We start from the raw sequence: 12357 nt of genomic DNA on the forward strand, positions 1-12357 counted from the left end.
CAAATTTTCTTTTGGTTTTATATTTACCTCCAAGTCACTGGCTTAAAGAACGTAAAATAAATACCTCGTCTATTAATCTGAATATCTAACAACTTGTTTTACTTCTGTTGCCCAGAAACCATCACTTAAAATAGGGAAAGTAACATTTTCATATTAAGATGATCGTCACTCGAATTAACAAATGATCTGACCTTCAAAAGCCAGTTTGCAAGGTGGGTTCAGATTCACTGTGAGCTAGCCAAATCAGCATTCAAATGGAACTGAGGGTTTACTGTTGGTCATTGAGGTTAGGCAGAGTCACTTCCTCCCTGTAAATCCTTCTACTTCAGCATGCACTCACCACTGGAAAGAGAATTCTATTCAAGGACAAATTTCAGGCCAATAATGAGGAGTTGCCTGCATGTTAATAAGGCTCACCATCTCCTATACTCAAAACTAACCATTTTTTTCTTAAAGATCTTCAGGACTTCCATTATCTCTACATTAGTCCTTTAATTTCCCTAGTGCCCATTTAATTTATTTCCTCTTATTTTGTCCCTGATGAACATGGAAACAGATGGTAATTCTTCTCCTTCTCTTTTCAATTTGTAACCCTTGCCAAGTCAGTGAAAACTGCTGACAGAAAGAAGAAGTTCAAAGGATGTGATTACCTGGAGGAGAGGCCGCTGAACCCCCAGCACTTTCATGGTGTCTGCATTAGCCAGGATCTTCAGGGGGTCAGATGTTTTCGTGACTCCTTCGATCTCCTTGTTGATCTCAGCCAAGACCTGATTGAGGAAGATGTTTTTGATGTACATGGTGAGAAACTCTCGAAGAGGACACTGTTTGGCAGGACCAAGTCCCAGGGCGTGCTCTATCTCTTGAATGAATCTGGAAGACAAACAGAGCACAGCCACTGTCAAACGTATCAGAAAGATAGTTACAGAAATATGACCAAATATGGGTATCTCTGCTTGCTGCCATGGAGAGATCTGGGGAAATTACCAGAATTCTAAACAAGGGCAGGCCACTTTAATATCCACCTATATATGAGTCTGTTTTTTAAACACAAGTTATTTCACTTATTCAATAGAAATAGGATGAAACAGAAACAAAAATTTCAAACTAGTGGGGAGAAAGGAGAGACAAAAATATTTATTAATTCAAGAAGGAAATAAAAATATAAAAAGTGAAAGAAAGTGTGATAAAAAACAAATTATGATGCAAAGTAAAGAGCAAACCTCATTCTGCATATTTCTTAAGCTCTATATATGTGTGGACAGAACTTTCGAAAAGAGAGAAAATAAAGGATATTGTTGTTCAGTCTCTAAGTCGTGTGTGACTCTTTGCGACCCTATGGACTGCAGCATGCCAGGCTCCTCTGGTCTCTACTATCTCTGAGAGGTTGCTCAAATTCATGTCCCTTGAGTTGGCGATGCTATCTAACCGTCTCATCCTCTGCCGCCCCCTTCTCCTTTTGCCTTCAACCTTTCCCAGCATCAGGGTCTTTTCCAATAAGGATAGTCTTTGAATTTATGATGCTAATGTGGGTTGAGAGGTTATGAAAGGAAACAGGAGGGGGGTGGGGACAAAGGAGAAGTTTAACTTTATTGGTAATGATCAATTTCCTTTAAAAAAAAAAAACACTTAAAGCATTTATAGCGGAAGGCTAACTGTCAAACCTCACAAATGAGTACACAGATATTTGTTATGTTATTCTTTGTATTTTTCTATGATGGCAGCTCCTGCTTTCATGGTTCTGATATGCACAAATATAAGTTACTACAGTGTAGTGAATCACACCAGTTCAACAGGATTTGAATTCCAGTTACCACAATATATTAACTATGAGTAGTGGCATGAAACAGAGACTCCAGTGCTTCAATCCAGAAATTTCTATGTAAATAATTGATGTTCGTCACAATCAATGATCAGTCATATCACTTCTTTCAAAGTCCAATCAGTGAATGGTCACTTCACATCTGTTACTCAGTTCGCAGAAAGACAACAATGTGGGTAGCTGTTGTCTCCTGTCTCTCAGTGATTAACCCCTGTGACAGTTTACAGAAATGGATAACTGAAAAACGGATTGGCCAAAAGAGCTAAAAGTAGTTGGGGGGGGGGGACCCACCTAAAAGTAATACTGGGAGCAAAATCTGACTTGAACATAAGTGGATTTACAGAAGAAATAACAGACCCTGGGAACATGTGACAGGAACATGCAGCCAGAGGGAGGGCAAACCAACTGACCTTAAAAGAGAAAAACAGTTGTGATGAAAGAGAGAAAGGCATCCCAGAGGAAGTGATGTTGACCAAAACATGTTACGTAAGAGGAACTCTTGGAGATTTTTCATGACATTGAAAAGCAAAGGATAAAATACAGGCAGCTGACCCAAACTGAGAGGGAAGTATGACATTTCACTAAGGCAGAGAAAAAAGATCTTTGCTATGTATTGTAAATGACCCAAAAAGAAGATGGTGGCAAGCACTGTTCAAACTGCTCTTGGTAAGACTTGTTTTTGTGGCCAGGTTATGTGACGTATGGGATCTCTTAGTTCCCAGATCAAAGGGATTGAACCCGTGCCCCCTGCAGTGGAAGTGCGGGAGTCTTAAACCATGGGACCTCCAGGGAACCCCACTCTTGGAAAGATTTTAACAAAGAAACAAAACTCTTATTCTCAATGTTTCTAATGTTACAGGGTACTAATACATATTAGTTTTATTTTTCATTTCTGTATATATTTGTAACTGACAGTAAGAATTTTTTAACGTTCTCATACCAAAAAATTTCAAGTCATGAAACAATTGTTATTTTCCCCTACTGATTAATAATACTGCTTTGCCTGGTGAGTTTTACAGTTCTGCAATGTTCTGTAAAGCAAGAAAGGCCTTACACTTTAAATTTTTCCCAAAAGAAGAGAAGTTAAATAAAATTAAACAGAATCTAATATAATAGAGAAAAAAAATTAGTGATTAACCGGGAAGATCTATTTGCAACTTATGTCACAGACGACAGGCAGTGAAAAACCAAAGAACGTGGTAGAAAAATGATCAAAAGACATGAAAAGACATTTTACAGTAAGTGAACATTAAACATAAGAAAAAGTTTTAACTTCATTCATAATGAGAAAAATGAGAGGTAAACTGTACCGAGATACCATTTTTTATACCCACGCATCAGCCAGATTCCAGAAGTTCGAAAACACGCTGTTGGTTTAAGTGTGGGCAGAGAGACAGTCTCATATGTTATTGATGGGAGTGAAAAATGTTACAACCCTGACGCAGGACAAATTGGCACTATCATTCAAAATTACAAATGTATTTCCTTTTGACCCAGAAATCTCACTTCTGGGAAATTCTTCCAACAGCTATCATCTGAATATGGATGAGATGATCTATGCACAGGGTACAGAGATCAGTGCAGCATTGTTTTTATAGCAAAAGATTAGAAATAACACAAAAAATCCATCAGTTAGACATCAGTTAAATAAACTATGGTGAATCTACACACTACAATATGGGCAGCAACCCAGCTCCCAAACATGGAAGCTTTTGATGACCTTACATGCAAAGATCTCTAGGACTTATATTGTTTAGTGAGAAAAGCAAGGTGCATACCAATATGCACCTTTGTATAAGAATTATACATTTATTTGTTTTATTATAAAGACATCTTGGAAGGATTCATAAAAAAATTAGTAAATGTGAGTATTTATAGGAAGCAGGATGGGGGTGGGGTCTGGCAAAGGAGTGAGAATATACTTTTCAATTGTAATTTTCATAATCATTTAATTTTTAAAAAACTGTGAATATATTAGCAACTCAAATAAAATAAATTATCTATATTTATCAAAGACTCTATTTCATAAGTTGCTTTCTAATTAGATCACATTTAAAGTTTGGGGTATAAATGTTCCGTAAGTTCAGCTGTTTAACCTAATAAAGAGTTTCCTTTACTTAATAAATAAATACATCATGGTTACTCTTCCATATCACCAGTTAAACGCTCCATTAACCTCCAGGCCCTTGGAGGGGGAGTGGGGGCAGGAAAGAGAACACAGAGGATTATTACAGTGGAAAAGTCACCCAGGAAAGGGGACACAGAGAAGCCATGACAAACAGCAATGAGATTTCTTAACTGATGTTGTCAACAACTAAAGGGAAGTAAAAGCCTGACCCAAGGGACTTCCCTAGTGGTTCAGTGGCTAGAACTCTGGGCTCCCAATGCAGGGGACCTGGGTTAGATCCCTGAGCAGGGAACTGGATTCCATATGCCTCAACTAAAGATTCCCCACGTTGCGACTAAGGCCTGGCGCAGCCAAATAAAAATAAATAAGTTAATAAATATATATATGTTTTTAAGGCCTGACCCAAAACAAGATACAATAAATCTTTAAGAAGAGATTGCGTAGAAGGTGGGTGGGGGGGCAGAAATGAAGAAATAAAGAGCAGATAGTTAACTATGGTTATAGTTTTAAGATCTCCAGGTCCCACATCATGCTAGAGTGATCCCCTCTGATCTCATCTAACTCACAGAGAAACCCTCCACCCAGGGGCATCCCGGTTCCCTTGGTCTGACTCTGAAAGACAACCACTGTTACCAATCTGATAACAAATAAATACACCTGTCATCAGAATCCCTATTTATTCTTTCCCATGGGTCTTAGAAGAAGAGTTCTCTGACAGAAATACTTCTTGTATTTTCAAAATCGACCAATTATTTGGAGAAGATTTTTAGTAGTTAACCTGCTCCTAAACAAAGTAACAGAAGGCTCTAAATTACCCCATTTTTCTTTTTTTCTAGTCCCTTATTTGCCTTTGGTGCCCCTCGAATCTGAAACCACTCTGAGCAGCACGGATGGAGCAGCTTCCATCACCTTCGGCCAAATGATTTTTTTCGGATACAAATCATTTATTCCCTAAAGCATACACATCCGTCTAAAATGACACAGTCAGGTTGATGGTGTCATCTCTGACTCGAGGGGACCCATTCAACATGTTTCTAAATCTGCTTTTGGAGCTGGGAGGGTCCCACTGTGCAGAAGACATGAGACATGAGGGGAGAAAGAAAGAGAAAAATTAGGGCCGTCTCACCAGCCTCTTCTCCACACTCTGGTCAAGAATGAGAAGCAATCACACCAAATGGGCAAAACGCCCTTTCTTAGGCAGGAAGGACACAGAGGAAGATTGTCCCTAGGCATCTAAGAGGTGAACCAAACTCATAGTCTGTGCAGAGAGGAAAGGTTTAGGAAGTGGGATGGCCAAGGGTGGAACACGGAAAGTAGGGATTCCTGAGTCTGAATCTTGAATGTACTGTCTTGGGCAGGTTACTTAGCCTCTCTTCATCCTTTTTGTGCATTCTGTAAATGGATGTAACACACAGGATTTACTCTGATGATTAACTAAGGAAATAAAATGCAAGTGCTCATCACAGAGGCTGACATATAGTTAACTGCTAAGTAGGTGGTGGCTGCTGCTATTTGTATACTTACTATCAGTGCATAAACCCTGATGAGGCTGGAGATTTAAAACAAAGTGTGACATATTTTATCATTTTTTTTTCACTCTCTCCTTTACTTTGCCTTGCAATTATCCATAATTGGCAATTTGGGCCATTAGATTATTACTTGGACTATTTCAGCAATGCACATATGTAGGAATGACCAAAACCCCATGTGGCCAGGGGTCAAGTTTAAATTTCTCACAGCTGTATCTTCAGGGCCTAGGACTAGTCTACTGCTGGCATATAGTAGGTCTCAGGAAATATTTGCTGAATCAAGTATTGAATAAAATAATTAATAGGTCCTTTCATTTACCCTTAGTTCCTAAAACTAGAGTGTGATCTCTCTGATAAATAGTGCCCTTCCCCAAACGATTTGGACTGGAGGTCCAAATGAAAGATTATAAGAAAAAGAGAGAAAGGAAGAAAATAATCCTATATCTCAACCACAGATGCCTTGGATTGAAAGAGTATTCTCCACTCCGTGCCCATATTCTCACTTGTTTTTTGCTTCATGCAATAAGGTTGTTCACACTACTTCATATTAGCCATTTCACAGAGGTTAGTGCTTGTAAGCCTAAGACTCACTTCATCATCTAATGAAAGTGAAAGTCACTCAGCCATGTACGACTCTCTGTGACCCCATGGACTAGACAGTCCATGGAACTGTCCAGGCCAAAATACTGGAGTAGTCAGCCTTTTCCTTCTCCAGGAGATCTTCCCAATGCCAGGGATCAAACCCAGGTCTCCCACACTGCAGGTGGATTCTTTACCAGCTGAGCCACAAGGGAAGCCCAAGAATACTGGAGTGGGTAGCCTATCCCTTCTTCAGGGGATCTTCCCGACCCAGGAATCGATCTGGGGTCTCCTGCCTTGCAGGTGGATTCTTTACCAACTGAGCTATCAGGGAAGTCCCATCATCTAATGAACACATTATTAACCTAAACATCCCTGTGAAAGTGAAAAGTGAAAGTGTTAGTCACTCAGTCATGTCTGACTCTTGGCGATCCCATGGATTGTAGCCTCTGTTCACAGAATTCTCCAGGCAAGAATACTGGAGTGAGCTGCCATTCCCTTCTCCAGGGATCTTCCGGACCCAGGGACTGAAGCTGGGTCTCCTGCATTGCAGGCAGATTCTTTATTGTCTGAGTCACCAGGGAAGCCCAAACATCTATTAGGGAACATCAATGCTGCTTCCTGGCTTTACTATAGATAAGCCTACAGTGAACATCTTCATTTTGCTTCTGTGGAATTCTTTCCATGAGTTAAAGTACTAGGAATATTTCCTCATCATCTTTCATGGGTGAGCCTATATTTTATTTCCCTCAGATTCCCAAAAAATGCTGCATGGCTCCTTTCACCTATTAAGTACCTTAAAAAATCATCTGTTGAATGGAAGACAGAAGACAGAGTCAAGGGTGTTGAAGAGAAGCATCAAAAAACCCAGTTTTTCCAACAATGCTCCTAATCAGCTCTTTGGAAGTAAGAAAACATTGAATTTTTAACAGTGAAAGGAATCTCATTAGGAAAGAAAACACTTCACTTCAAAGTTAAAATGGAACACAGATGGAACCCCGTCAAAAGGGTATTATCTAATCTTGTGAAGTGCTTTCACACTGGGGATTTCCTCTTCTTGTAAACGATGAGAAGGCAAACACAAAACGCAGGTACATCTGTGTATATGGAAAGAGAGACAATGAGAATCAAAGAGAAGGATCTACATAATGAAAGATGCAGAGTATCTAATTACGGGATTTTTGAAGAACGTTATTCAGATCAGCCTCCCAATCCTCAAGCAGTAGCGCAGGATATACCAGAAAACAAAGAGTGTATGCAATCTATCCTTATTGTCTTTGAATGTCTAAAGCATGGATCTTACTTCCTAAATTCTAATGTTGCCGTTTATAACTATTTTACCAAAGGTTTTATTTTCAAATTACCATCAACCAGGGGATCTCCAAAAATCTGTACATATGTAATACCTATATTTTATTTTTGATTGGAATATAATTGCTTTACAATGTTGTGTCAGCTTCTGTGCTACAACAAAGTGACCCAGTTATATGTGTATATATATCCCCTCCCCCTTGACCCTCCCTCCCATCCCACCCATCTAGGTCATTACAGAGCACTGAGCTGAGCTCCCTGTGCTTTATAGCAAGTTCCCCCTATATTTTAAATTTATTCTTTCTTATAACAAGCATGTGTACTTTGGAACACATACATGAGCACACAGTACCCACACTTAACCTAGTATTTTCAAAATTTTTACTCTGATTTGATTTCTATCCAAGAAAATCACACTAATTAAAATTTCACTCAAGTTTCCCAAGCCCCTTGTTTAACCCAGACTCCTCATCACAAATTCCATCTTATTGTAAAGCTCCATTTCATCTCAGTCAATGATTATGGTTGCTACCAGCTGGAAATATCCTAAAATACAATTTGGATCCTCTGTGTTCAAGAAGTTGCAATGAGAGCAATACTCAGTTGAATAAAAATAGTTGCTCACAGTAAATAAGAGCTCCTTGTGTAATTTAAAAGATCCTACAGCTGACAGCAGTAATGGGACAAACTGACGCCATGTACCATCTGACATGGTACAGAGAAGAACACAGCAGCACCTCTTACCAGAAATGCGTATTTTTGCCGAAAAGCGCATAACCTGAATCCAGTCATGGGGAAATAACATCTTTCCAGAGAACTAAAATACAAATCAAAAGTATACACTTCAGAAAATTCAAATTAAGAATTTTGGCTTTTGGACTACAAGGAATTCATTCATGGCTCTCTCACAAACAATATGTCACTGTTTACTGCTAATTCTGTTTGTAATACATACATCTGTATATAATGTATATCATACAACATAAAACATTTTAATTCTTTTCACTTTTATTATTCCTGGATTTGTCATATTATTACACACATGTGTTGGTAGTTTGGGCTGCATTATGTACACACAATATTTATCTGAAAAGCTTGGGATTTTCCTCCTGATCTTATGTATTAGAACCAGTAGTTACATGTGATTTATTCCTCTGACCTCTTGCATTCTGCAGGATCTTGCAACATACCATTTCTGCCAAAGTAACTTCTAATCCAGTCTTGCCACTCTGCAGAGATGTAACATGCTTACCTCCATCAAGAAGCTCTGAATCTCTTCTATTGCACAATGGCTTTAAAGACAGTTTAAAAAATCTGAACCATCTCTTTCCCTTCCTTAAGTTCAAGCTTTCTATGTGAAAAGTTATGAGACATTTACAGGCCTGCAGAAAATCTGCTTATGTCATCAAGCATATTCAGAGGTAAATCCCCATGTCACCATGCTCACCATCACGTTTAATGTATGTACATTTAATAATGTCACAGGATACAGGTATTTATAAATATCTACATTAAAACTTGATTAGCAATAAGCAGTGAAGCACTGTTTATGACAGAGACATGAATAAATAATTTTGTGCTTTAAAAGCCAGAATTCTAAATTTTCTGAATTTTCTGAAACTGATTTTGTGTTTTCATTTTATGGAAAGAATGCAAACAATAGCAGTAACAGCCACCCTATAGCCAGAATGACACATTAGTTATGAGGAGACAAAAAAACTCACATTTTCCCTCAAATCCAAGACCATCTTCATACCCAGAAGGAACACTGCTTGCTCAATGCAGAACTCTTCTGGAGAAACATGGGCCCACGCGAAAGGATGCCAAACATCACTAATAACAGGGAACTATGTGCTCATGACACTTCCTGCACATCACTCTAAGGGGAACAGTGGGCTTTTATGAATATACAGAACACACTCAAAATTCCTGCCATGCTTGACTGGTACCAAGTGACTCAGTGGGTACAGAATCCACCTGCAAGGCAGCAGATGCAGGTTTGATGCCTGGGTCAGGAAGATCACCTGGAAAAGGGAATGGCAACCCACTCCAGTACTCTTGCCTCAGAAATCCCATGGACAGAGGAGCGTGGCAGGCTACAGTCCGTGGGGTCGCTAAGAGTCAGACACGACTGGAGCAACTCAGCACACATACACACATGACATTTAAGCCATGGAGCAAACTGGAAATAACTTGGGCAAAGAAGGAAAGAAGCCTCAGAGGAATTGACTGGGGATATATTCAACTGACTTGGATTATCTCACTTGGAAAAGATCATTTAGAAATGATTTACAAGGGACTCGTTCAGAAACAGCTGCAACAGGCATATTTAAGACCATAAATCAGGGGAACATGAAAACCGAAGAAAAAATCCATAAAGGTTAATGCACTTTGGAGCACATTTGCCTCTTAATTCATAGGAGTAAGTCACCAGCACATCAGGAAGAGGCTCCCCCAACAGCCTGTAATTGTTCACGCTGAGTGTAACTACTTTCTGTGACTTCTGTATAGAAAGATTTTCTGGCTGAAAGTGCAAAACAAGCTCGTCCTTGCAAAGCCCAATCATGTCCTCAGTCTAAACCCCTAGGAGACAATTTACTGAACTAATGAAATAAAAAGGGATTTGGGTGCTCTCTTTGTAACGAGTGAAATTCATGCCTAGGACTGGAGGGGAAAAGAGGCAGAAATCATTAACTAAAGGTAGAAAAGAAAATTATCTACACAATTTGAGCTCTGCAGGCTTGCAAACAAATTTAACTTAAAAAAAAAAACCTTACACTTGTGATAGCAAGTGATTTGTGACTATACTTAAGTGTTCCCTCCAGACTGAGAAGCACTTTAGGTAAAATGAAGTAAGCCTCTTTATAATGACAGCTGTTTAAATTTTTTAAGCATGTAATTTGGAAACTGAAATAACTCCAATGCTAACTCTTAATATCAAGTGGTCCTTTTTTTTTAACCAAAAAAAAAAAAAAATCATGTAAATAAGGACTTGATATAAAACTCAAGACAAAATGATAGTCCTGCTTCTTCCAACAGGCCTGGAATTGTTTTTATCCTTTTCATTTAATTGTAAAATCACCTCTCCTTTGCATCTTTTTAATAGAAGATAAGGATGTCAGAAAATTTTTCAAGAAAAAGAATCTCAACTTATAAAATGTCTATCATATCACCTGGAAACTTATGTATAATATATTAAATATATTTCAAGTGTTCCAGAGCAATCTGGCAAATCTACCATTGCTATGTGAGCAGGAGCAGTGCTAATAACTGCTTACATCTACTGAGCTCTTCCGTCCATGGGATTCTCCAGGCAAGAATACTGGAGTGGGTTGCCATGCCCTCCTTCAGGGGATTTTCCCAACCCAGGGATTGAACCTGCATCTCTTTTGTGTCCTGCATTGGCAGGCAGGTTCTGTATCACTGGCACCACCTGGGAAGGTCTTACCATGTTCCGACTGAAGAGCTTTATATAGACTTTTTTTCTGCCGTTTTCACAATAACTCCCTGAAATCTGCTCCATTAATATCTGTATTTTATAAATGATGAAACTGAGCAAATGAAAAAATAACAGTAACATTAATAGCTGAGAGTTATATTGTGCTAATGACATGGCAGCACTGCTTTAAGCAATTGCCACGATTTGCTTCCTTTATGCCTTCCTGAGGTTAGATCTCTTGAGGAGGGCTGCTGAGGGGAACACAATCAACGATTTCATTTTGAGAACCCCAGCATGTGTACTGATGTAGTCGAACTTTGTGTGGATTGAGAGGACCTTAATATTGCTAAATACAAATATTAGAAAACAATAAATTATTTCTCTTGAAATGTAGTAAATCTGATTTCTACTCCTTACTTCTTTACCCAAGCTCCTAAGCTGCCTTTTAAATCACCTGTTAGATACTTTCTCTGGATATCTTCTTGATAACTCAAACGACGTCCAAAATGGAATCTCAGAGCCACCCTCTAGTGATTTCAATCCTCTCCTTCTGCGTTCTCTATTTTTGCACCATTCCCTTTCAGTCACCCAGTCTCAAACTTATTTATCTTTCACTTCCTTCTGTTTTCAGCATCGTTACTCATGCAAGACACTTCCAGACTTAGAGACATTTTCTTTACATTGTCTCTTGATTCACTTGTTTATTCCTTCATTTATTTAAGAAGTATCTATGGAGTATCTACCTGAGGTCATGGACTGTTCTAGGGGCTAAAGCATTCACAGTGAAATCACCCTGCCCAGGGACTGCCATGACCATAGCACACGCTATGAATGGTACCACCTCAACAGTTCCATGCCATACCCTGGGAAAACTTCCCCGCATCTCCATTTATAACACCTGGCAGCATCCTTTAGCCTTTCATTCAATTAGATGACATAGATGAATAGGTGGAACTTAATAAAGGTAATTTATTTCCCAGGCTTTCCCACAACAATCGCCTAACTGGTTTTTCCATCTTTCATCTCTTCTTCCTTCAATGCATTAATATCTAACATACAGCTGCTATATTAATTTCACTAAAGCACAGACTATAACTGCTTGCATTTTCATGAACTAGCCCTGCTTTCTTTCCTACTTCCAGGTCTTGCCCACGGTGGTCTATTTGCCTGAACACTTTGCCCACACCTCTTGTTTCAAATGTCATTTGCCCAACAGCATCTAGCTTAGAAATACTTTCTCCAGGACGCCTGTCCCTCGAGTCCAGTTGAAAGCTTTTCACTTTGCGCCCCCCGCCCATAGCACCCCAGGTCCGAAGAATATTCCTGTTGAGGTGCCTGTATTCCCTCCTACTTTGTAAACATCTTGAGGTGACGGGAGGTGTCTTGCTTCTTGAAGATAGTAGCACTTAATAGGAAATTAAGAAACAAGTAACATATTTCAACTTTTACTCATCAAATTTTGTTTTCTATGTATTCTCTACATTAAAAAACAAAACAAAACTTTTTTTTTTTCATAGTGTCCATGTGGTCTTTTTCTAGCTCATCTAGGCAT

General features: G+C 39.0%; 1 protein-coding gene across 1 annotated transcript in view; it reads right to left on the reverse strand.

Annotated features, from left to right (window-relative positions):
* Positions 1-12357, reverse strand: part of EXOC4 (exocyst complex component 4) — an 805586-nt gene that overhangs the window by 235652 nt on the left and 557577 nt on the right. Inside the window, exon 11 of the mRNA XM_027538961.1 lies at positions 651-870. Within this exon, the coding sequence (XP_027394762.1) occupies positions 651-870 (220 nt within the window). The remainder of the gene's footprint in view (positions 1-650; positions 871-12357) is intronic.

The sequence above is a fragment of the Bos indicus x Bos taurus genome, chromosome 4 (assembly GCF_003369695.1).
Source record: "Bos indicus x Bos taurus breed Angus x Brahman F1 hybrid chromosome 4, Bos_hybrid_MaternalHap_v2.0, whole genome shotgun sequence".
NCBI classification, from domain to species: Eukaryota; Metazoa; Chordata; class Mammalia; order Artiodactyla; family Bovidae; genus Bos; species Bos indicus x Bos taurus.